The sequence below is a fragment of the Hemitrygon akajei genome, chromosome 3, assembly GCF_048418815.1.
Source record: "Hemitrygon akajei chromosome 3, sHemAka1.3, whole genome shotgun sequence".
In the NCBI taxonomy this organism is placed as follows: Eukaryota; Metazoa; Chordata; class Chondrichthyes; order Myliobatiformes; family Dasyatidae; genus Hemitrygon; species Hemitrygon akajei.
Window position 1 is genome coordinate 70078814 of NC_133126.1, and position 24384 is coordinate 70103197.

General features: G+C 38.9%; 2 protein-coding genes across 2 annotated transcripts in view; one reads left to right on the forward strand and one right to left on the reverse strand.

Moving 5' to 3' along the window:
* The window catches only part of stxbp6 (syntaxin binding protein 6 (amisyn)), a 353461-nt gene extending 348796 nt beyond the window's left edge, over positions 1-4665 (forward strand). The window contains exon 6 of the mRNA XM_073040088.1: positions 3551-4665. Coding sequence (XP_072896189.1) covers positions 3551-3574 — 24 coding nt within the window. The 3' untranslated portion in view covers positions 3575-4665. The remainder of the gene's footprint in view (positions 1-3550) is intronic.
* A 12551-nt stretch (positions 4666-17216) lies between these two features.
* The window catches only part of LOC140725089 (uncharacterized), a 133672-nt gene continuing 126504 nt past the window's right edge, over positions 17217-24384 (reverse strand). The window contains exon 14 of the mRNA XM_073040091.1: positions 17217-18037. Coding sequence (XP_072896192.1) covers positions 17894-18037 — 144 coding nt within the window. The 3' untranslated portion in view covers positions 17217-17893. The remainder of the gene's footprint in view (positions 18038-24384) is intronic.

Below are 24384 nucleotides of genomic sequence, written 5' to 3' on the forward strand. Positions count from 1 at the left end.
CTGCTGCCCAAGATAGGAGCTTATAGTGTTACAGCACATATTCTAGCATGGACAGGAGTTGGGCTGTTTGGCAGCAAGTAAAAAAGTAGGAATCAAGTCGCCCTTTACTGCCTGGCTGCAGTTGACGAGTGGTATTGGGCCTACCTTTCATGTTATACAGTATGTTAATGATTTGGGTGACAGAATTGGCAGTTTTGAGGCTAAGGTTGCACGAATACAAAGATAGGTGAAGTGGCAGGAAGCAGGGAGTTTCTGGAAGGATTTGGATACATTAGGAGAAGGGATAATGTATGAGGAATGTTTAATAGTTCTGGACCTGTACTTACTGGAGTTTAGTTGAATGAGGGGGGGATCTTATTGAAGTATTGAAAGTCCTTGATAGAATGGGCGTGCTGAGGAAGTTTCCCATAGTGGGAGAGACTAGGACCAGAGAGCACATCCTTCTAATCTTCAGAATAAAAGGATGTTTCTTTAGAATGTAGATGAGTCTACTATGGGTGCTTTTCTTAATTGTTATGAACTGTACTTTTGATATGTTTGTTTTGCACTGTATAAACCTCATTTTTATTGTTTTCTTTGTTGCATTGTAAAAACTCATTAAAAATTAATAAAAAAATAAATAGAAGAATGTAGATGAGGAGGAATTTCTTTAGCCATAAATTTGTGAATCTGTGGAATCTATTGCCACAGATGGCTGTGGAGGCCAAGTCTTTGGGTATATTTAAAACAGAAGTCAATAGGGTGTCAAACGTCATGGGGAGAAGGCAAGAAAATGAGGTTGAGTGGGAAATCAAATCAGTCACACTCAGCTGCTGGCTGGCCTAATTCTGCTCCTATGTCTTATTGTCTAAATGGCTTGCTTTTAATCATGGGCAGCTTTGCTGATGAGAATTGGATTGCCTGTTTTCAACCAGACAAGTATGGAGTGACAGTACATTGACCCATGAAGCTTGTTCTTTTCACAGAATGTGTACAGTCCAGCCATATTCCAGGACCTCAGCCAACTTTCTCAAATCTAACATGTTCCTATAATTTTAAAGTCAACCTCATTTAAAATACCCTGCAGCTAAAAGTAACTGATTATTGGGAGGTTTGATAATTACGTGTTTCCTATGAATATCTGAAACGTATTCCCAGCTATTTATCCATTTTACTTAATCAAGAAAATCATACACTTTCATCTACAGGGTCCACTGACCTGACCTCTGTCCAACTATTCAGAGCATTCTGACCTGGACTCCTGCTTCTGCCCTTGACTTTTCATTCTTTGCATTAATGGCCAGCACAACCTAAAGGATGTGCTGGGGCAAGTGTCACCATACTTTCTGGTGCCATCACAGCATGCCCAAAATATTCAGCAGGATAACACAAGCAACAATAACAACAAAAACAGCAAAAGAAGCCCCCTTTCCTTACATGCGCACATGTACACATGTACACAGTACACAGTACTGGAAACACAGTACTTACTGCCTCCAGAGTCCTTAGCTCCAGACTCTCAGATATTGGACCCAGACTCACAGGTATTGGGTCTCGATCCCAGGACTCGCCAACCAGGTGCAGGTTAGATGGTCACCAACTCTCAAGCCTCTGATTTGCATAGACTTTTGATCCCTGGTCTCATCAACCTGAGTGGACTTGCCAACCTGGGGGCATCAACAGCCCTCGTCCACATGGCCAGCTGACCTGACATCCATCCATAGTATTAACACTGGCTTTCTGCAGCAGAGTGCTCCAACCTGGGCTCCAGCTCCTGCCCCTGAATTATCATTTACTGCCCCGATCTCATCCCAGTCCCTAAACCCTAACCTGTTCCCTAACACTATACACTGTCCCCAAAACCATCACTACAAACCTAAAAGATATAATTAAGTCTGAGCCAAGACCTCGATGGATATTATAGTTTGGCACCAACTTGACCAAAAGACAAAGGGTTATGGTTTGCATTCAGTAATCCAAGTGCACCCTCTCCAGTGTTCAGTACCAGAGCAGGGCAACTCTTGTGCAGTCAAGCTCAAATGTTTCAAATTAATCTTCATAAAAAAACAGTTATTACGTTTCTTTAGGTTAATAGACTGCAGATACTGCATACTGGTTGTCAAGCCTAAGTAATTCAAGTGAAAGCTAAGGAACTGCAATATATGGCATGCTGACTATGGAAGGTGTGCAAGAGGTGTTTGTGTTCCCATGTACTTTCTGCTGGTGGAGTTGCTCAGGTAAGTAGTTTCCATGCACCTTGTTGCAGACACAGGTCTGATCATGATGCACTAGTGGTGGCTGAGGTGTTGGTTGACCTGACTGCTTTGTCATGAATAGTATTTAGCTCTTGAATATTGTTGGAGTTTTGCTTGCCTGGACCACTGGAGAGAGTTCAATCAAATGCCTGTCATTATTCAGAATTGTACCACTGTCAGTTGTCAAAGAAATTGTAGATATTATAGATCAAAATATAATGAAATCATTTAAAAAATTTTAAGTAATTAAAATAATTATTAGCTTGTATGTAACAATCCCTTACACAACTCCATTCAGATGAATTGACTCACCGTTCGTGTCAGGTCCAAAGCTGACACTGGTCTAGCAAGCAGGTTCATCACCATTACCATCAAGACACTGCAGCTAGTTCAGACTCTGCCACAGCACTCTCAGTCCAACCGTAGAATACGAACAGGACATTGCCTGCAAAGTTCAGCCAGTAAGTTTGGAAGTTGTACCTTGGCAATGAACAATCTGATCATTCATAATGACAGCAGTTTAGTGTGGAGCTGCTGACATCTGCCATGTTCCGGCTCATTTTGCAACATAAATCTACGGTGAATATATTGGAAGGATTTCTCTCTGTGTGGTATGTATTTGGGCTCATGGTCGCCTTCCCTGCCAGTCATAAATGCCCAAGCCTTCTAAGCAGCAGTGTGAAGTTTTCTGGTGTTAAGAGAATTTGTTCGGCTGCAATCAAATTGTTCATACATTGGAAGAGTGAAATGCCAATGAATAAACATATGAAATAAAACAGTTTGGTGGAAAATAAGTTAAAACAATGTAAACATATTCCCAAGAGGCTGTAAATGAGCTGATCAGCAGTTGTCATTTATACTGTGATGTTAAGCATTAACCATAGACTTCTCCGGTGGATTACTGTACCACATTTCAGCAAGATTTCTTTCAAAGTCTACTTTACCAGCATTCACAGAGCTTTACATTTTACACGAATTGCCTAATAACAGCAGAAAATAATAACCAATGTCGTCAACATTTCACTAAATTTCAAGTTGGTAGAGTTCCTGTTTCTAAGCTGAAGGTTCAGTTACATCCTGTTGACCTTCATATTGATTTGTCATAGAGTAACAAATACAATGGTCTACTTGCATTTATAATTTTTAATGTGGATATTTAACATAAAAGTGATAGACCTCTAAGATGTCTACATTCCCCTCATCAAGTGTAATTAATTGCAGTGCAGAGTATAATTTATCCTTAAGGTTCCAAAGTTACTAACCATGTATTGCTGAAATTGAATTATGATAACACATTTTGTTTTTCTCCCCCACAGCTTGCAATGAAGCACAAATGTTGAGCAGATGCCAAACAAAATGGGAGCTCTATCCAGTGATCGTCACACAGAGATGGAAGTCCACTGTACATTTCCTTTATTGGAAACTTATTCCTTAAACTCAATGCTGCCAATATTAGAATCTGTTTCAATATATTTTTAAACTTTAATCAGCATTGTTGAACAAAACAAATACTAGCTTAATCATTTTTCATTGTTGTTAGATTTCCAGGCTATTATTGGTCCGCACTAATTACAGGCGTAGACTTTCATGTTATGCAGACGGCTTTTAATTAATGTCAATGTTGTTGTATACAATATTATAGATCTCAGTTTTTTTTTCAAAGAACTTACTTAAAAATCTTGGATAAACATTTGGACTGTGACTCAGTGGAGTTTTGTAATAGGAACTAGGCTACAATATAGGAACTGGACTTCTCAAACTGCAGTCACAAGATCAGTGACTGAGCAATATAGTGTGTTCATCTTAATGACATGACTCTTCATTTTAAAATCTACCAGTCGTTGTCTTTACAACTGTGAAACCAACACTGGGATATTCTTCCTGACTCGATGGAATAGCTGGATATTACATGGCTGGGAATGCAGTGAAGGAAATTCGAGATCTTTAAACTTATATCTGAAGATTAGCACTAGTATATTATTAAATAGCAGCTGGAAATAAATTGTTTCATATTGAAGAATGTATCTGTAATATGTCATAAGTTCAGGCAGTTTATAATAGGACTGTCATTTAACTGGTGTTCTAGAGCAGGGAACACTATAGAAAAATTGCTCTTGATCTTGTGCAACTGTTTTAAATCAAAAGGCAATCCAAATACTTCATATACTTTGTTAATCCTGACTGCAACAAAGTGCGTACTGTGAGGTCCTGTGCCTGTCTCTTCAGTGTGTGGACTAGTGCTCTGTCTTTCTGTTTCCAGTCTTAGTTGTCATTAAAAGATTGTACAACATGCCTTATTTGTAAAAAGAAAAAACACAAATTAATTAATTATTTGAGCAGTACTGTAATTGGTAATTATTTACATTTTTGTTTTAATGGCAGATTTTTTTTTGATGGAGTCACCTTGAAATAAATTCCTTGAAATACCCTAGGCTGCTCATTCAGGTTGTACATAATAGCTACATGTCTGCGGTCTGCTTTGGGAGAATTCCAATTAAATTAGTAAGCCCCTGCCTGCACTCTGTTCGCTAGTCATGAAACTAGCACTTGCTGTGTCCATGTTAATTTTATGTTATTATTTGCAAATCAAATAGCTTCTTTTGTTTGACTAACTCAGAATTTGCTAATGTGGAGCTTCACCCCAGAGTCATTCAGAACCAATTATTTTTGCACACTAAATTGCTGAGAACGCAAGCTGATGGTGTGGGCCATTCTGCAGTCTTGGTAAACAATCAGTCAAATGCAAGAAACAAAATTACCGGTAGTTCAAGGAAGAAATTATTGCTGAGAAAGGGAAAACTATAAGGTTTTTTTTTGTTAATTCCTCTCAGAATAATTTCCTATCTGGATGACTCCACCATTTGTAGTTTCATTTTAGTATTCCTGGGTCATAAGGGATTGCAGGAATATAAATCTGCATTAACGGACTTCTTAGGGCATGAAATAAGAGCACCAGCTTGCTGATGCAAATCAACAACTGATAGGATGCAAGAAGGGCAGGGAAAAATGGAATTAAAATCCCATGTTTGAAAGAATATTAGTGGACCAGGACAATAATCAATAGATTGGCAAATCAGTACCCATAGCATTGATTTCTCACACCTGATCATGACTGGCACCATTTTACAACAAATGTTCAACCTCTGTCATATTCCATCACAATGATATCAGGTCAGCCTCATCACAAATATAAAAGGAACTTTCCTTTTTGTCCGAGGAGGTCTGCAGGCACGACAAGCACAGTAAGTGGTTTTCAATTTAAAGAAAGCATTTTCCAAAGAGTTACACTGCTAGCTTACTACTTCTGCGTTGGCAGTTCTCAATCGTGTTTCTGTGAAGGACCTGTTTACCAGCAGATTGGTCATCGACATGGAAATGCTGCACGCAAAGACCACTTCTATAATGTCAAGTGAGGTGGGTCTATGTGGTATTGTTTTAAGGTACAATGGTGATACTGGTAATGTATTCCAACTTCGGAACAGCATGGTTACCTGTCTCCATTGCCGCTGCAGCGGAAAATGCTTAACAAGTGTTAGTGTTTGCTCCCCTCTCACTGCCACAACAACGGAACAGGAAGATATTTGGTGTACTGTCTCTGAACACTTGCACTGCCTCTTAAACGGTTTCATTTTCTTGGGAAACAAGGTGATCTGAATAACATTGAGAACTTTTTCACTCCTTGATTCTGCCTGAGCAATGATACTTTCTTCCGAGTGCTTAGTAATTCCCATTCAAAGAAGTGCATCATTTTGCACAATTCAGCGAGGATTGTACCGGTGTAGCCCACAGGTGTTGCCACACTTCAGGTGACAATGTAGCATGCCCCTAACTGGAGGCCTTTGGAATGTGGGAGGAAACCAGAGCACCAGGAGGAAACTCGCACATTTGCAGGGAGTACGTACAAACTCCCCACAGGCAACAGTGGGAATCAAACCCCAATTAGTGATTGCTGGCACTGTAAAGCAATTGCGCTAACTGTTATGCTACTGTGCCACCCTAGGTCAGTAACCCAGTGGGCCAAAAAAGCTTTAAGCCAAAGCATGCAGCGACATAGCAGGTGCCATTAAATGCCCTGCTGTCAAATCTGACCCGATGTTAGGATATTACCAGAGTGTGGAATCTATATTAGTTACAGCATATTTTGAAATGTTGATAGGACTGCACACAATCGTTACAAAGGATTGTTCACAATGAGTTAAAAGTACAGTGATGCCACAATATGTGAATTAATTAATTGGTCTGCCACTAAAAAGTAAATTGATAATTTGGGATATTGAACTCATTTCTAGGCACTCCTGCTATATTTCTTTGAATTACATGTGTATTCAGCTTTGTTAAACCATAATAGGCATTGATTTCTAAAGGGCATAAAGCAATACAAAATTTTAACAGCAGAGAATTTAAATTCATTCTGAAATGTTTATCTGCCCTATGTGCATTTTCTCAGTAAAAGAGCAATTATAAATTCAGATTCTTAATATGCATTCCCAAGTGCACACTGACTGGATTACATTGTTGTATAGCACAGAAAAAAAGTCCTTCAGACTTCCAAGTGTATGGTGACTGCCAGGTAATCTATACTAATGACACTTAGCAGCATTTGGACTGAAGTATTCTATTCCTTGGTGAATGAAGTGTTTCCCTACATACTACATGAATAGCATGGGAATGCCTGTAACATATGTAACAAAGTCCAACAAGAATAGAACTTAAAACTTGCACAAGGTAAGGGCATCAGTATTCTGGTGTGCTATCATTGAAATGAAATCCCAAAGGAAACCTGAATCAACTGCTAACCATTACTTTCAATTATTTTTTTCTTTGAGGAGGTCTCTAATATTGACAGTGATGTAGCAAGATTTAATTCTAATACGTTTGTGGCCTTGTTTTCACTGATTTTAAATCCTACATGTACAGACATTGTGTTTTGAGAATTGTTTTTATATTTTAAAAGAGTTCATTCGTCTATCTCTTGGAACCTGTAATTGGTAACAAATTCTTGGAAATGAAATCATGGCAGGAGTCACTTTTTGAGGTCCTCCATTGGTCAGGGTCGACCAGCTAGCTGTCTACATGACACATAAGCCAGGGCAGTACGATATGGAGAGTAAGCTGTTGCCCCTGCAGCAGGCTCCCCCTCTCCATGTAGCTGATGAATCCAAAGGAATGACAGAGACCGATACAGTTTGGCACTAGCAGCAACACAGAAGTTGTTAATCAGCATTGAACTCAACGTAGGACTTGCCTTCAGGACTCCAACTATGGATTTTTCCTCACAGTTTACTCCTGAAGCCTTCCTCATGAGTGGGTATAGTGCAAGACAGCAGAGGTTTGAGATTGGAGTTTTCCTGTTCCTAGATGAGCTGCCAACCATGGCTGATAAGCCTCATCTGCCCGAAGCGACTGGTTTTAAGGTGCCAATAACCTGTCTTCACATCTCCTGCCAGTAGAACCAGTTCCGTTGGGCTTAGTAGTTAAGCCACATGTGAAGGTTAGGAGCAGAACTTGTTTGTCAGAGGCTATGTGAAACTCACACCATTAGGAACATTTAATAGGTAGTGGGAGCTTATTCTGACTACTTACCCCTACTTTGACAAACTTAAGGAACCATTCAGTCACTTATTACATTACCTGTATTAATATGAAAGCAATAGACTTTTGGCTCTTTGCTTTTTTTAAACTAATCTTTCAAGGGATATAGATTCCATTAATGTGTTTGCTTATGCAATGGAAAGTTGCAGGCTTTGTGCTGGAGGGAACAGATCAACAGCTCCTTCTTGTGACATGGGATAACTAAGTTCAAAGAGCCAATTTCAGCCTGAGATAGTCACCAGTGAGGGAGATTGAATCAATGACAATAATGTGGGGAACCTTGCATAGACTGAACAGTGTTTCCTTGCATTAGTTGGTAGTTGTGGAATGTCTAAATGTGGATATGTGAGGCATGGAGTGGTGATGACCAGGAGCAGGGTGTATATGTGGAAGTTGATCGTAGCTATATGCTGGGAGAAATAAGTTGTAGCGAAAGAAAATCAGGATGATCTGTGGGAGCTTCTAAATACAATAATTATGTTCAGGATGAACAACTGGCTGAAATAAAGAAGAACGAGTGAAAATATTCATCACCTTAGGCAGAATTTGTGAAAAGAGTTGTCCTGATGAGTCTAAATGCTAACTTTGTTTCTCTTTCCGCATTAGTTGCCTGACTTGATGCAGTCTTTTGCAATTTTATGTTAGTACTTTAGTTTTACAGAAACTGAATACTGGGGAAAGAAAGGCAGTTTATGGGATTATTTTGCAATGAAATGGGAAGTAATGAAGGCAATGTGAAGCAGTCTTGCATTTGCACAAATGAGGAAAAGGGTCAAAGGAGGATTCAGCCATTGCAGAGTTGTTGAAGAAACATAAAGTGGATTGAAAGCTCCATTCACTGAGACATCTGATGAGAGTTTGAAAGTTGCTGAATATGCATATTCTTCAGAGGCAACAGTACATGGAAGAGTAAAGGGACTTTGATGTAAATTGCAAGGACAGGGTTTCGTGATGAAAAATTGGCAGTGATTGTGAAAGGCATAGAGTCAGCTGAGGAGGCGAGCATTACCAGCACAAACAATGAAGGAATTTGATTATTAATGTGGGAATGGAATAGAGAGAGTCCAAGGTGGATCTCATCGGGAAGAAAAGAAAGAAACTGGAGAAAGATGCAGGTGCATGCCTTGGGCAGAGTGAATTCAGAAATAAAACTAAACTAAACCTATACCTGACATCTATAATGATCAGACAATTGTCCTTAAGGGAAGGATATTCACTAACTAGTTTTGCTGTTTTGATATTAGTAACTTTTAAAAGCATAACTGTACATTTTAAACAATGTATTATGCACAATTTAATTGAAGTCATTATTAATCAGTTTTTTTTTAAATTAACGATAATCTGGTAAGTTTGCCTTGCACTCTGACTGTCTATACAATGTTTAGTTGTTAGTTCAGTTCCAATAGACTGAAAATGTAGCTGAAATCATTAGGATTGAAACAGCGTGTAATTGCTTCATTTTTCCCATATTGTTTGTGACACCTTCATTCAGAATGAAGGTCGTAGTGCATTGATATTAGTAGCTTACTTTCCCTTTTAATGAATATTTTGGTGACAATCCTGTGGCCCATTTAATAATGTAAGATGGATCACTGTTCTATTTCAGTGAAGATTCATGTGGATTCAAATGCTCAATCAAATTAAAATAATTGATTCATGTGAAAAGCAAGCTGATGGGATGTAAAATGCGAGGAGATCAGCGGGTAAACAGGAACGTTAGCAAATTGTAGATTGTTTGTATTGTCTCCATCTCGTGGCAAAAGCACAAATTGCAAGACAATACTTTAAGCAAGTAAACAAATGTTTTTTACTGTATAGTATTTCATTTACATACAGAACGTTTACACAGGTGAAGGAACTGAGTATTTTCTTTCAAAAAGTCTTGATCTGAGTTGGTGTTGGATAGGTGATTTCAGGTTGTAATTTATTGTATTTACAACAAATTGTTAATGAATAAAAACAGCTTTGTAATTCACTACAAAATTAAATAGTGAGTCTCTGTTTCAACAGGAAAGATTTAGAAGTGTGATGGGGAGTTAATCAACAACATGTATGAATTGTTTTTAATTAACAGTATAAGAACAGGGTTAGTTCAGCATTTCATTGCCCAACCCACATTGCCCTCTAATTGCATAACTTACTGGAGTCATTTCGGAGCACAGCTGAGTAGCAGTAGGTACATGGCTGTAGAGCCATGTAAAGTTCAGACACAATGGAAGCTTTCTCTACCAATCTTTTGACCTTTTTTGACTGATCAGGCCTCCAAGTTCTGTGTTCATGTTTTTGTTTTAAAATAACTTGGATAAAAGATGAATCACAGAGATTCCAAATTGAAGTGTTGTCCTTAGCATGCAAATCCAATTGAAGTTCTGTGGTTCCTTAAAGTCTTGAGTATGCCAGAGAGTGGTGTTTGTTCCCCTCTTGGCTAACAAGTGGATTCACACATAACAATCGTTTCATGGTAACTGTAACTGACATTTAAATTTATCTGTAATCTGAACCAGTGTCTAGAGATCAATATTGAAAGTCACTGGATACTAGTTGAGTCACTTAATCATCAATCTTTATTACCACTAGAGCCATTTAAATAAAAACCAAAATCAATAAAATATTTTTGACTGGGAACCAGGATGATCCTCCTTTCCTGCCTTTCTGTCTTCGCACAATCCCATTACTTTGCACTCAGAGAAGTTACAAATGGGAGCCTGTAAGTGAGAATTCAAAGTTTCCGCTGAACATAGTTGCCCCATTGGAATAGGGTCACACTGTGTGTGACATGTATCTGTGCAAAGTTGAACAGCATGGGTTGTGAGATCGGTTTAATATCCTGTGATTATGATTCATTAGGTCTAATAGTCATGTAACAATTTTACATTGCTCTCCTTGACAATGTTACTTTGGGACATTGCTGAATAAATCCACATATCAGCATACACGGAGCTTGAAAAAAATAGTGGAATATTATCCTCTTGCTCTACAAATTAATGGATATTTACCTTTAGGGAAAATAAATACTGCTACAGGAGCTGAACTTATGTGAAATGTTTCCACCTAAATGAGATGTGCCCTTGCAACAGACTGAAGAGATATTGGAAAGATTCATCATTGGCTAGTGTTGTGTCTTAAATTAAAAATCAGGCCATGACAAAGGCAGTTGAAGAGAGTTTTAAGTTACCAAACTGCTCCCCTCCACTTTTAAAATCTCAGCTTTGGGATGCAGATTTGGAGAGAAATCCAAGGACAAACCTGATAAACGTTTACTTAACCTTGCAACTTCAGCACTGCATGTGGCTTCTCTGTTGCTGCCATGTTATACACCAACAGGGCTGTGACTTGTCATTTGTGTCTGTCATTGCTGTTCCGTATTTCCACTTCCACACGTGGCTTTGTATATAAATCATTTATGTGGCAAAATGCATCTGGCATCGTCCATGTGTTCAGCCTTCTCCCATTTCTACTTGTCTTCTTGATACAACAAAAACTTAGTTCTTTTTCATCACAATTATATCTCTTAATTCGAAAGGAATTGAAGACTTATTAGTCTATCTATTGTAGATCAAACTGGACTACATCAAGCACTATCAACTAGGAACAGAAATACTGTGTCTTTAAGAGCAAGCTCAGTTTGTGTAAACTTGAGATAGGGTAGTTCACCCTCTGAAGTTATAAAGCTTTGTAGCATCAAGGCACAGCTCAGCAATATAATGGACCTCTCTGCATTTGCCCACTTGATCTCTCAAGAAAGTCAATATCTGAGAAAGTAGCCTGCTAGATGGACATAGAATCCATTGCCCTGCACTGACTTTCTCCTTCATTGGTGAAATGTGTACAGTTGCAACTCCACCCAGTTCCTTTGCTCTTTTCTACATTACCTGAAAAAAAAAACTTGAGGTGCTGAACAGTTGAGCTCACTGGTACAACATGCTCTCTTTGGTTATCATAGGTCACTTACCCAAGGAAGAGGGAATTATGTTGGGATTTACAGGCTGGTGAGTGTGATGTCAGAGGTAGGTAAGTAATTGGAGAGGATTCTAATGGACAGGGTCAATCAATATTTCAATAGGTAAAGTCTAATTAGGGATCATCAGCACAGCTTTGAAAAGGATAGATGAGGATAGGGCAGTGGACATTATCTAGATGGACTTTAGCAAGGACCCACATGACAGGCTAGTCTGAAAGGTTATCTTGCTTAGGATCCAGGAAGAGTTAGCTAATTAAATTCATAATTGGCTCAATGGCAAAAAGCAGAAAGTGACGGTTGAAAGTTGTTCCTCGGACCAGAGGCCACAGGGGTCAGTGCAGGGACCTTCGTTTGTTTTTTTTATATATAAGTGATTTGGATGTAAATGTACAAGGCAAGGTGAACAAGTCTGTAGATGATAAAATTAGGTGGTATCACAGACAGTGAAGGAGGCTATCAAAAATTACAGATATGTCATGATCAGCTAGAGAAATGGGCCAAGGATTAGCAAATGGCTTTCAATTCAAATGAGTCTGAATGGTTACATTTTTGGAAGTTAAACTAGGGAATTACTTTCACAGTGAACAGTACGATCCCGGAGAGCGTTGTGGAACAGAGGGACCTAGACGTACAAGTACTGTACATAGTTTGCTGAAAGAGGTGGCACAGGTTGAAGAGGGTGTTTGACATACTGGCTTTCATCAGTCTGAGCACTGAATACAGGAGTTGGGGTAAGCTGCAGCTGTACAAACATTGATTAGATTCCACTTTGATACTGTGTGTAGTTTTGGGCAGCCTGTCATTGGAACAACATTAAACTGGAAGAAATGCAGAGAAGACTAATGAGGTGCTGAAAGAATCTGAGGTGGAGATTGGGTAAACTAGCACTCTACTCCTTGGAACTCACTGTAGGAATTGCAAGATGACTTTTAAAAGGTGTGTAAAATCACGAGGGGCAGAGATAGGGTGAATATTTTCCCAGGGAAGGAAAACTAGAGGGCAGAGGTTTAAGGTGAGAGATGAAAGATTTAAAAAGGACCTGACAGGCAAGTTCTTCTCGCAGAGGGTGGTACACATATGGAATGAGCTGCCAGAGAAAGCAGCTGTAGAAGGTACAATAACAATATTTGGATCAGTACATGGATAAGAGAGGTTTAGAAGGATTGGGGCCAAATGGGACTGGCTTGATTGACACCATGACCAGCATGAATAAGTTGGGCTGAAGACCTTGTTTCCATACTGTTTTACTCCATGACTTTAACTTTCTAATGAGGTAGATAATGAGCATTTCATGGAAGGCATGATTATGCTTCTTTATCAGTGTAAAGTGCAAGGTGGATGAATTTCAGATACCACATAAGTCACCTTTTTTTTTTGCACAGTTTAGTTTGATATTCTTTACAAATTTACATCTGTAAGTTTCCCCCCAGTGTGTACCATATCAACAATTTTCCTGGGAGAATAATGGATGCAAAATTGTTTAAAGTAAAATAACATACAAAGGTCAGTGCCCTTAATAATGCAAGATCTTAACATCTACTTGCAACTTGGTTAGGCTTGGTTGGACCCCTTCTACTATATATTACTATCAGAATGTTGGAACTACTTTAGTTAAATCAGTTCTGCAAAAATTAAAGTCTAATGGAAAGCAATGCTTAATGTCAAAATATTCCCATTTTTTCTCAAATATGCAGACAATTTTTCTGACCTTGGAAATAAATGGGATTTCTTTTAACACAGCTGACAACCAAGTAGAAGACTTTGTAAGAGTTGTGTTTAATTTATGGAAGTCTGGAACCAGCTTAAGTGTGTAGTAAATAAATGTGGTTTAAAAAATTTAAGAATCCTGTTGAAATACGAAAAGCTGTTGGAGTATTAATTCTTGTTTTAACATCTTGCATGTTTTAATTTTCAGGATTAGTATAGCAAACACTACAATCTGTAAGGGTCTTGTTTTTCAAGCTGCTGCTTGTGATAATAATCGGGACTTACTGTAGTGATGTGACAGGAGGCAAAAGGACTTCACTGGCAAAAAAAAAGTAATGTGTGTTATAATCATATATATTATTGGTTTCAATGAAGGAATAGAAGTTAATATAGAAATTTTCCAGAAAATTAGGAGAGTTTGAAAATTGTGTAACATGGCCTAACAAAAACAGGGACAGTGGAAGGAAAATGACTTTAATCCAGAAAAAAGTATGAACAGCTAATACCTGAAGGATTAGATCAAGTTAATAATTGACAATTGATTTATTATTGTTACAACAGAGAAACGTGTATGTGCCACACAGAGCATTCTATACACAAGTACAGGAATACAATCAAAAATTACTTCAACTTTGCATAGTCAAGTGGAAATCTGGAATTACTTTATAACAGGAGAAAGTGGCCACAGGTGAATTTTCAAAGAGATGCTAATGTAGATGGGACAGGAAAGGAGAATCAAGATTTTCTCACTATATCTATTTTAGACTGATGATATTTCTCCCATGTGGTATATAGAGTATGCGCTAATCAAACTCTGCAACTGGTTGCTTACAGTAACTTAAAGAAGCTTTTGACAATTTTAAATCGTGCAGGTTAGCTTTGAACAAATATTAGGGTATATCATTTACAAATTGCATTGAATGCAAAGACTTGGTGGAATGGTATTCTACTATCAGCAAGTTCAGTCCCCATGTAGCAGCTCACGAGGGAAACACAGGAGTACTGGATTCTGGGGATCAAGCTGCAGTTGATTTATCCAAAAACATTACAAAGGATATGGATGAAAGGTAGTTAAGTGGAATGGAGGTGCAGATTAGCCAGCTCTCTATACTGGACACTACTTCATATCCTTTAAGCTGATTTGTGCTGTTAGCTTACTTGCTTACGCAATGTGCATTTCTATTTTGGACTCTAGATAACCATTCCCAACATACCTAAGTCCCCTGGTTGTTGTTGCACCTTCTAACACATTACAAAGAAATCAATATCCTTTTTCTCTGTTCATTTTTAACTGCAATCTTTTTCTTTATAGAGCACTTAACGGTAGCATGGTGGTCAGCACATCACTTTGCGGTACAGGGTGACCCGGGTTCAATCCTCCCACAGTCCAAAGACATACCAGTTGGTAGGTTAATTGGTCATTGTAAATTGTCCCATGATTAGGCTAGGATTAAATCGACAAGTTGCTGGGCAGCACAGCTCAAAGGACCAGAATGGCCTATTCTATGCTGTATCACAATAAATAAATAAAGTAACCTGTACCTTTTTTAATCAGCTGACTATTGGTTGGTTACTCATGTTTCTGAAATTATTACAAGCACCCTTGTTGTCCAATTGGCCTTTTTTGTTGTGAATTCAATCCCAACTCAAATAGGTTAAAGTTCCTGAAATTGGATTGCTTTCACAAGGCTGAAAATTAACATTTCCTCCATGGTTTCATATCCTTGTGTCATAAAATATAAACACATCTTTTCTCCATCTTATTTCCTTATTTTAAAGGTGGTGCTAGTGTCTTCCTAAGTAAAACTAGGTAGATCACTCGAGATTTGATGTCATCTCAGCAGATTAACTGTTCTAAAGATTAGCATTGTCACACACACATCAAAATGTAAAGTGAAATGCATTGTTTTGTGTCAATGATCAACACGGCCCAAGGATGTGCTGGGGACAGCCTATGAGTGTTGCCATGCTTCTGGTGCTAACCTAGCATGCCCACAACCTGCTAACCCTAACCTGTAGGTCTTTGGATCGTGGGAGGAAACAGAGCACCCAGAGGAAACTCGCACAGACATAGGATGAATGTGCAAACTCCTTACAGACAGCAGTGAAATACAAACTTGAATTGCCATAAAGGTGTTACACTACCCGACTGGGCCCCATTAATTTTGACATAGCTGTTAAAATCCATGGAGTTTCAGCAGCAGTTGCCTTACCGTATCTCATACAGCAATTTGGTCATTTGGAAGCAACCTCGTTAAAAAAAAATCCAAAGTTTATGTTCAATTTGGATTATACAAATGAATAACATCAGTGCAAAATTTATCCGGGTTGTTAAAGCATTTGGATTTGCAAATGACTGTTGTGAAAAAGAAAAGGATGAAGGAAGAGGTTACGATAATTTCAGGTGGATGTTGACGATGATGGAGATGTGTAATGGTGCTGCTGCTCGAGGAAAACAGAACAACCAGTGGGAGTGTGGACATATAGATGACAATTGGGCATTCACCACATTCATCACAGATGTAATGTGCCGAAGTTTCTCCTGTCCTGTAAATTGCGATAGTTTTATAATCATCTGTTTGTCTTCAGTTCAGTGGAATCCGCTGAGATAAGTGTGCATGATTGTGAACAGATGAACTTTTATATGAACAAGTTTTCATGTTGCTTTATATACCGTTTGATTTTGTACCACTTAGTTTTGTTCACCATATCAGTGTGACTGAGTGTCTAAAGAATTTTGTGTAACCCTGTGTATTTGCAAGTTGATGTATGTCACCTAGGATTGTCTGGATAGTTTCTTATAAAGCTATCGAATTCATCAATGATTGAAGTACTTATGTATAGATCTATTATAAAAGACAGCTTTTGGAGGAATCCTTTGATAAATCATTTGAAGGGTAGTGAATGACATTAAGCATCAGATTCTTTGGGTTTAAAAAATTGCTTAAATTGTGAAGTCAGGTTTGGTTGTTTTTGCCTTTTGAATCATAATATCTACAATCAATGCACTTGCTGTCAAGTTTGCGATAATCATTTACCTGGATTACCTGTGACTGACTGACTGGTCTAGAAACCAGTGCTAAAACCATTGTATTATTTAATTAACATGAGAAAGTCTGCAGATGCTGTAAATTCAAAGCAACCCACAATGTGCTGGAGGAATGCAGCACGTCAGGCAGCATCTATGGAAACGAACAGAAAGTCGACAATCCGGGCCGAGACCCTTCCTCATGAATTATCTCATTGCTTGTTCTTATTTTACTTACGTAAATAGAGACATCCGCATCTTCTGACCAGATGATCCAGTCAATATATGGCAGTTAGGTGGGCAGGTTTTAATAAAAATTAGGGAACTCTATCCACAATATTTTCCTAAGCAAAAATCTTTGCATGTTACATTTAGAACTACTAATTGAATTGGTAGGGCACCACTTTTAACATGCCTGGGATGAAGGAGTGTTTTCTATCCTCTGCTGATTAGTTGTATCTTCTAGGCTATCACACCAATGGGAAATAACTTGTTATTCTCTATCAATCCTTCCACAATGTAAAAAGATCACATTTAATCTTAATGTTCTGTATTTCAGGAATACAAGTCCAGGTTATGTGCCCACTTTTCTGTCCTTTGATAAAATTGTGGTGAAAATCCACTGAATTCTTTATAAGGCTTATTTATTATTTTCAGAATGCATAATAACAATCAATTTTTTTCAGGTAAGATAAGAACATTTTTTATTTGCGAACTCTTGTTTCAAAGGCTGACATTTCCTCTGAATGTATGAGCTAAAGGTCCTTCATTATAAAGTGCAACAATGGTAACAAATTGACCCCAGGTAGCAAGGAGACAGACAAATTCATGAGTTTGCCCAAAAGCCTAAATCTTTAGAGTTCATTTTGCACAAAATTGAGCAAATATTTCAGTGTTGTATCCTTCCATGTATGGATTATTCAAGAATTTCTTGACTGTGGACTGAATACAGATCATGATGAGGGGAGGAAGACAATATATAATGTCAAAATTATATACAATAGATTAGATGTGAAACATGATATTCCTTGGATGGTTCAGAAAATGGCTATATTTTGCACCCATCCCAAGTACTGCCTCTGCTTTCTGCAGGTGATCAGCTTGTCCATCCTCCCCATGAGAGACAAGGTAATGCAGGTGTGCTCAGATGGAAGGACACAGTCTGTCCAAGTGGGACTTGATGCTTTACATCATGAACATTGGTCAGCATGTGTGTGTCAAATTTAAGGAAAACCTGAAATGTCAACACTTTTTGTGACAGGAGTGTTATGAGAAATCTCATGGTTTTATTAATTAACTTTAATTAATCCAAAATTTGAAGGCACATTGTGGAAATGCAAGAAGAGAATTGATGCGAGTTGTACATGTTACTCATACATAAGTGGTACATCTGACCTCTCGAAGAATATGAATCCTTGCTTCTGTGGGGATGCCGAGTTTTTCCAGATTATTCTCATCCAAGTAAGGAAGCTCTGTGAAACTGATGCCAGCATTTTCAAACAACGGAGCCAAGTGCTGGGAGCAAAGTGCAAATTCAGGGCATTAAACAAATACTGGAAGACTATAATTAAACAGTACAATGTAAAACTACAGCTTTTATTCCTCAGACAGGAGACATCAAAGAAATTCCAAAACATCTGGATTGTTAAAGATCAAAATGCCAGTGAACCTTCTGAAGCGAGTTACAATTTATATATCCTTTACATGAAGTTTACGAAATTGAAAGAGCCATACAACAAGTGAATCCATTATCTTAGTGCCTTGGTTCAATGTTTGTGAATTCCTGCTTCTGGTTTATGGGGAAGTGTTATTGCTGCACTCATTACATCTGTGCACCTCAGGATATATTTAATGAGTGCAGCAATGTCAATACAAACTGGTATCTACGAGTTGTGGTCAGGTAATGTTTGCACCAGCCACACCCCTTACTCACTTACAATGTCTACCTTTCTCTCCGTTCCTTGCTGGAATTGATTTCAAATTACAGCCTGAAAGTGAAGTGCCCTCAATTTCATGCTATCCTTTATCATTTTTTGTCAAGGTGAACTCTAATATTAGAATTGGAAATATGGACCTGCCTCTTTTTTTCAATACTTTGTCTTATCAGCATTTCAGGTTTTATTTTATGATGATCCAAAAATGGAAATACGTTAAGTATTTCCATTTCCTGACCTTTTTCTCTTAAATGGGCTAGATTTTCAATGTATTTTATTTTATCAAAGTAAAACACTGTATGCATTATGCAGCAGGTGGCACTGGAGTGCAGCAGTATTTAGCTGCCTAAGAGTTTGCAGAGTGATAGCTTAAAGTCAAGATCATAAAATACCACAGTGGGCACAGGAACCTGCCTTTTCAAGGACAGATTCATTGAAGACAAATAAATTGTATTCCTCTAACCAGAGGATATTGCATAGAAGGATTAATCACACACAGAATAAACAGTAAAGCTGCCAGAAATCTACTCTATGTCACAAAAAGTTTAGTGTCCAATGTTGGCAATCAAATTGTACATTAGACTATCATGGGACAGTTACTTAACCGAACACAAGCCAGGCCAGTGAAAATTGGTACAACCTCACTTAAGTTGCATAGCAATGCATGAATCCATTAAACAGAGTCCACCTATCTTCTTTCAGATGCAATGACCAACATTGAAAATGCTGTTCTTATTTATTAGGCATGACTTAGAATGGCTATAAAACTGTGAGTTAAGTTATTCATTTGTTAAATGACTGAGTCTTTGCTGCCATCAATGATTCTCCCTGATATTAAAGAGACCATTATAACTACAGTGCCACATTCTTGCAGTTTAATTGTACATTTGCTTGTAAATTTTTCCAGTTTTACCTCTGTGCTAATGGTCACCACTGAAGCAAGTAACCAGTTCCAACCTGCATTTTCTTAGTTCCTTCGCATTAACTTCGAGTTAGATAGATGGTCCTCAATGCTCTACAACTTGCTGGCACACATGCAACCACTTACATATGAAATATTCTCAAAATTCTAGAGTCCTGGCTTTTTAAGCACCAGCAGTTAATTGCTTGATCGTCAGACAGTCGACTCTATTTCTCGGGTATCTCCTACTCTCCACCATGCCTGTCATAGTGACAGTAATTTCTACCGCTTATACAGTTCGGAAGCAGAAGAGCAGGGAGACAGAACAGAAAAATATTTCAACACTCCTGCTAAATAATTTCCATTCCACTTTCAATGTAAACTATGTAAATTCATGGCAATACTTTATTTTTATCAGCTTTATTGGGGCTAGCAGAGGGTGAAAACTGTAATGATCCATTTCAAATGACAGACTTATTCAAACAGTAAATCAGAGATACCATGATAATAATGAAGAACACAGTGGTATTTAACTAACAATCTATTCCTAAAATCTGAATAAAATTATTTTTGATCCCTGCAGATGACTCCAGACATTATACACTTGAGCTTCCTGTGAATAGGTCCACACAAACTACTCAAATCACTGAACATAAGGAACTTGATAGATCAATGAACAGTGACCAAACTCAGTAAAAACCATGCATGTCCCTGTCAGCAACAAAGCACTTCGCACAAACAGCTGAGAACTTTGTATCTACAGTACATCTGTCATAAAATCATATCTTCAATCAATCTCACATCTCGTTATCCCTGACTGTAATCAATTGATAACCAAAGCTTGCAGTATGAGGAGACCAGAGGCAAGAAAATCTACTCTCTCTGATGACTGACTGTCCTTTCTCAGGAATAAAGAATGCTCAACAAATCTTGCAGAGAAAAGTCCATAAGACAAAGGAGCAGAAGTCGGCCATTCGGCCCACTGAGTCTGCTCTGCCATTTCATCATGGGCTGATCCAATCTCCCCTTTAGTCCCATTCCCCCGCCTTCTCACCATAACCTTTGATGCCCTGACTACTCAGATACCTATCAATCTCTGCCTTAAATCCATCCAATGACTTGGCCTCCACTGCCGCCCGTGGCAACAAATTCCATAGATTCACCACCCACTGGCTAAAAAAATGTTTTCGTATCTCTGTTCTGAATGGGCGCCCTGCAATTCTCATGTCATTTCCTCTCGTACTAGACTCCCCCACCATGGGAAACAACTTTGCCACATCCACTCTGTCCATGCCCTTCAACATTTGTAATGTTTCTATGAGGTCCCCCCTCATTCTTCTAAACTCCAAGGAGTACAGTCCAAGAGCGGTCAAACGTTCCTCATATGTTAACCCTCTCATTCCCTGAATCATTCTAGTGAATCTTCTCTGAACCCTCTCCAATGTCAGCACATCCTTTCTTAAATAAGGAGCCCAAAATTGTACACAGTATTCCAAGTGAGGTCTTACCAGTGCCTTATAGAGCCTAAACATCACATCCCTGCTCCTATACTCTATTCCTCGAGAAATGAATGCCAACATTGCATTCACCTTCTTCACCACCGACTCAACCTGGAGGTTAACTTTAAGGGTATCCTGCACAAGGACTCCCAAGTCCTGTTGCATCTCAGAACTTTGAATTCTCTCCCTATTTAAATAATAGTCTGCCTGTTTATTTCTTCTACCAAAGTGCATGACTGTACACTTTCCGACATTGTAATTCATTTGCCACTTTGCCCATTCCCCCAATCTAGCCAAGTCTCTCTGCAGACTCTGTTTCCTCAGCACTACCGGCCCCTCCACCTATCTTTGTATCATCAGCAAACTTAGCCATAAAGCCATCTATTTCATAATCCAAATCGTTGATATACAACATAAAAAGAAGAGGCCCCAACACCGACCCCTGTGGAACACCACTGGTAACCGGCAGCCAAACAGAATGGGATCCCTTTATTCCCACTCTCTGTTTCCTGCCAATCAACCAACGCTCTATTAACATATGTAACTTTCCCGTAATTCCATGGGCTCTTATCTTGTTTAGCAGCCTCATGTGCGGCACCTTGTCAAAGGCTTTCTGAAAATCCAAATACACAACATCCACTGCATCTCCCTTGTCTAGCCTACTTGTAATTTCCTCAAAAAATTGCACTAGGTTTGTCAGGCAGGATTTTCCTTTAAGGAAACCATGCTGAGTTCTCCGTATCTTGTCATATGCCTCCAGGTACTCTGTTACCTCATCCTTGACAATCGACTCCAACAACTTCCCAACCACCAATGTCAAGCTAACAGGTCTATAATTTTCTTTTTGCTTCCTTGCCCCCTTCTTAAATAGCGGAATGACATTTGCAATTTTCCAGTCCTCTGGAACCAGGCCAGAATCTATTGACTTTTGAAAGATCATTGCTAATGCCTCTGCAATCTCCACTGCTACTTCCTTCAGAACACGAGGGTGCATTCCATCTGGTCCAGGAGATTTATCTACCCTTAGTCTATTCAGCTTCCTGAGTACTTTCTCTGTCATAATTGTGACTGCGCATATTTCTCTTCCCTGTTACCCTTGAATGTCCGGTATATTGCTGATGTCTTCCCAGTCAGCCATTTCTCCTCCAAGACTTGCTACACTGAAATGGTGGCATCCAATAACTTGCCTCCAAGGACACCCAGGTCTCTTGGAACATCAGTAATATCTCAGCATTGCTACTTTACTGGTACAACAAAATACAACTTCATACTTTCCCATCTTAACATATGTCTGAGGCTTCTTTACAACTTCACCTGATTTAGCATCATCCACAAAACGTGAAAGAATGACATTTGGCCCCTTTAAATCTGCCCTGTACATCATGAACAGCAAGTCCAGAGTGCAAACTCTAAACTCATACAACTCCACTCATTCTACTCATACACTGAACCACATTTTATGTTCTCCTACTGTGTTGGCCAACATTAAAAGCCTCCTGAAGATCCACCCTGGCATGTTCCATTTATTCATTCTACATTCTACATCTGGAAAGAACTCCAGCACATTAGTTAAACATCAGGCCAGATATCCCTGAGTGTCAAGGAGCAGGAGTGAGTGCTAGTGCTATTACAAAGTGCTAGACAAACTCAAAGGTCTTAAGGTGGATAAGTCACCTGGACCAGATGGACAACATCCCAGAGTCCTGAGAGAGATTGCTGAAGAGATAACAGATAGATTGGTCATGATCTTTCAAGCATTACTTGATCTGGCATGGTCCCAGAGTATTGGAAGATTGAAAATGTTACTCCACTCCTTAAGAAGGGAGAAAGGCAAAATGAAGGAAATTATAAGCCAGTGAGCTTAATCTCAGTGGCTGGGAAAGTGTTGGAGTCTATTATTAAGGGTGAGGTTTCGGGGTACTTGGAGAGTAATGATAAAATAAGTCAAAGTCAGCATGGTTTCTGTAAAGGGAATTTGTGCCTGACAAATCTGATAAAGTTCTTCGAGGAAGTAACAAACAGGGTGAACAAAGGAGAGGTAGTAGATATCATTTACTTGGATTTATTTGATAAGGTGCCACACGAGAGGCTGCTTAACAAGATAAAATCCCAAAGCATTACAGGAAAGATACTGGCATAGCCAAGAATAAAGGAATAGCCAAGAGGCAGTGAATGGGAATAAAGGGGCCCTTTTCTGGTTGGTTGCCAGTGAATAGTGGTGTTCTTCAGGGACCACTACTTTTTACATTGTTTGTCAATGATTTAGATAATGGAATTGATGGCTTTGTGGCAAAGTGTGCAGATGATATGAAGATAGATAGAGGGGTAGGCTATGCTGAGGAAGCAATGCGATTGCAGCAGGACTTAAGACAAATTGGAAAAAAGTGGCAGATGGAAGAAAAAGTAACAATAGTGCAGACTATTATCTAAATGGTGAGAAAGTTCAAACATCAGAGGTGCAGTGTAACTTTGGAGTCCTCATGCAAGACTTCCAGAAGGTTAATTTACTGGTTGAGTCTGTAGTAAAGAAGACAAATGCAATGTTGGCATTTATTTCAAGGGAATAGAATATAAAGCAGGGAGATAATGCTGAGGTTTTATAAGACACCAGTCGGGCCACACTAGGAGTATCGTCAACAGTTTTGGACCCCATACTTCAGAAAGGATGGGTTGTCATTCGAGAGAATCCAGAGGAGGTTCACAAGGATGATTCCAGGAATGAAGGGGGTAACATGTGAGGAGCATTCAGCAACTTTGGATCTGTACTTGCTGCAATTTTGAAGAATGCGGGGGGGATCTCATTGAAACCTACCGAATGTTGAAAGGACTAGAGAGGGTGGATATGGAGAGGATGTTTTCTATGGTGGGGGTATCCAGAACTAGAGGCACAGCCTTAAAAATAAAGGTCGACCTTTTAGAACAGAGGTAAGGAGGAATTTTTGATAGTGATAAGCACAGTATTCACTATCAAGAGACACCTCTTTCCAAACTCCAGCAGACAGACCATATGATAAAGGATTAGGACATTTAGCCTATCGAATCTGCTCTGCTATTTCATCATCCTAATCCAATTTTCCTCTCAGGCTCAATCTCCTGCCTTCTCCCCATATCCCTTCATGCTCTGGCCATCAAGAATCTATCAACTTCTGCCTTAAATACATATAAAGGTAGTCTCCAAAACTGCCTGTGGAAACAAATTCCATAAATTCACCACTCTCTGGCTAAAGAAATTCCTCATCTCTTTCCAAAAAAAAACCTGATCTATTCTGGCTTTTATGCCGCGGTACCGTTTCCCAGATGGTAACAGCTGGAACAGTTTGTGGTTGGGGTGATTCAGGTCCTCAATGGAGGACCAGGAGATTATACTGAGTGTATAAATATGTTAGGATGTTTAGAAGTCAAGATGGATGAAGTGTTGGGCTTCCTAATGAGTATTAAGGTGGACAAGTCCCCAGGGCCTGATGGGATTTACCCCAGGTTCATGGAAGAGGCAAAATATGAGATTTCTGGGCCTTTAAGCAGTATCTT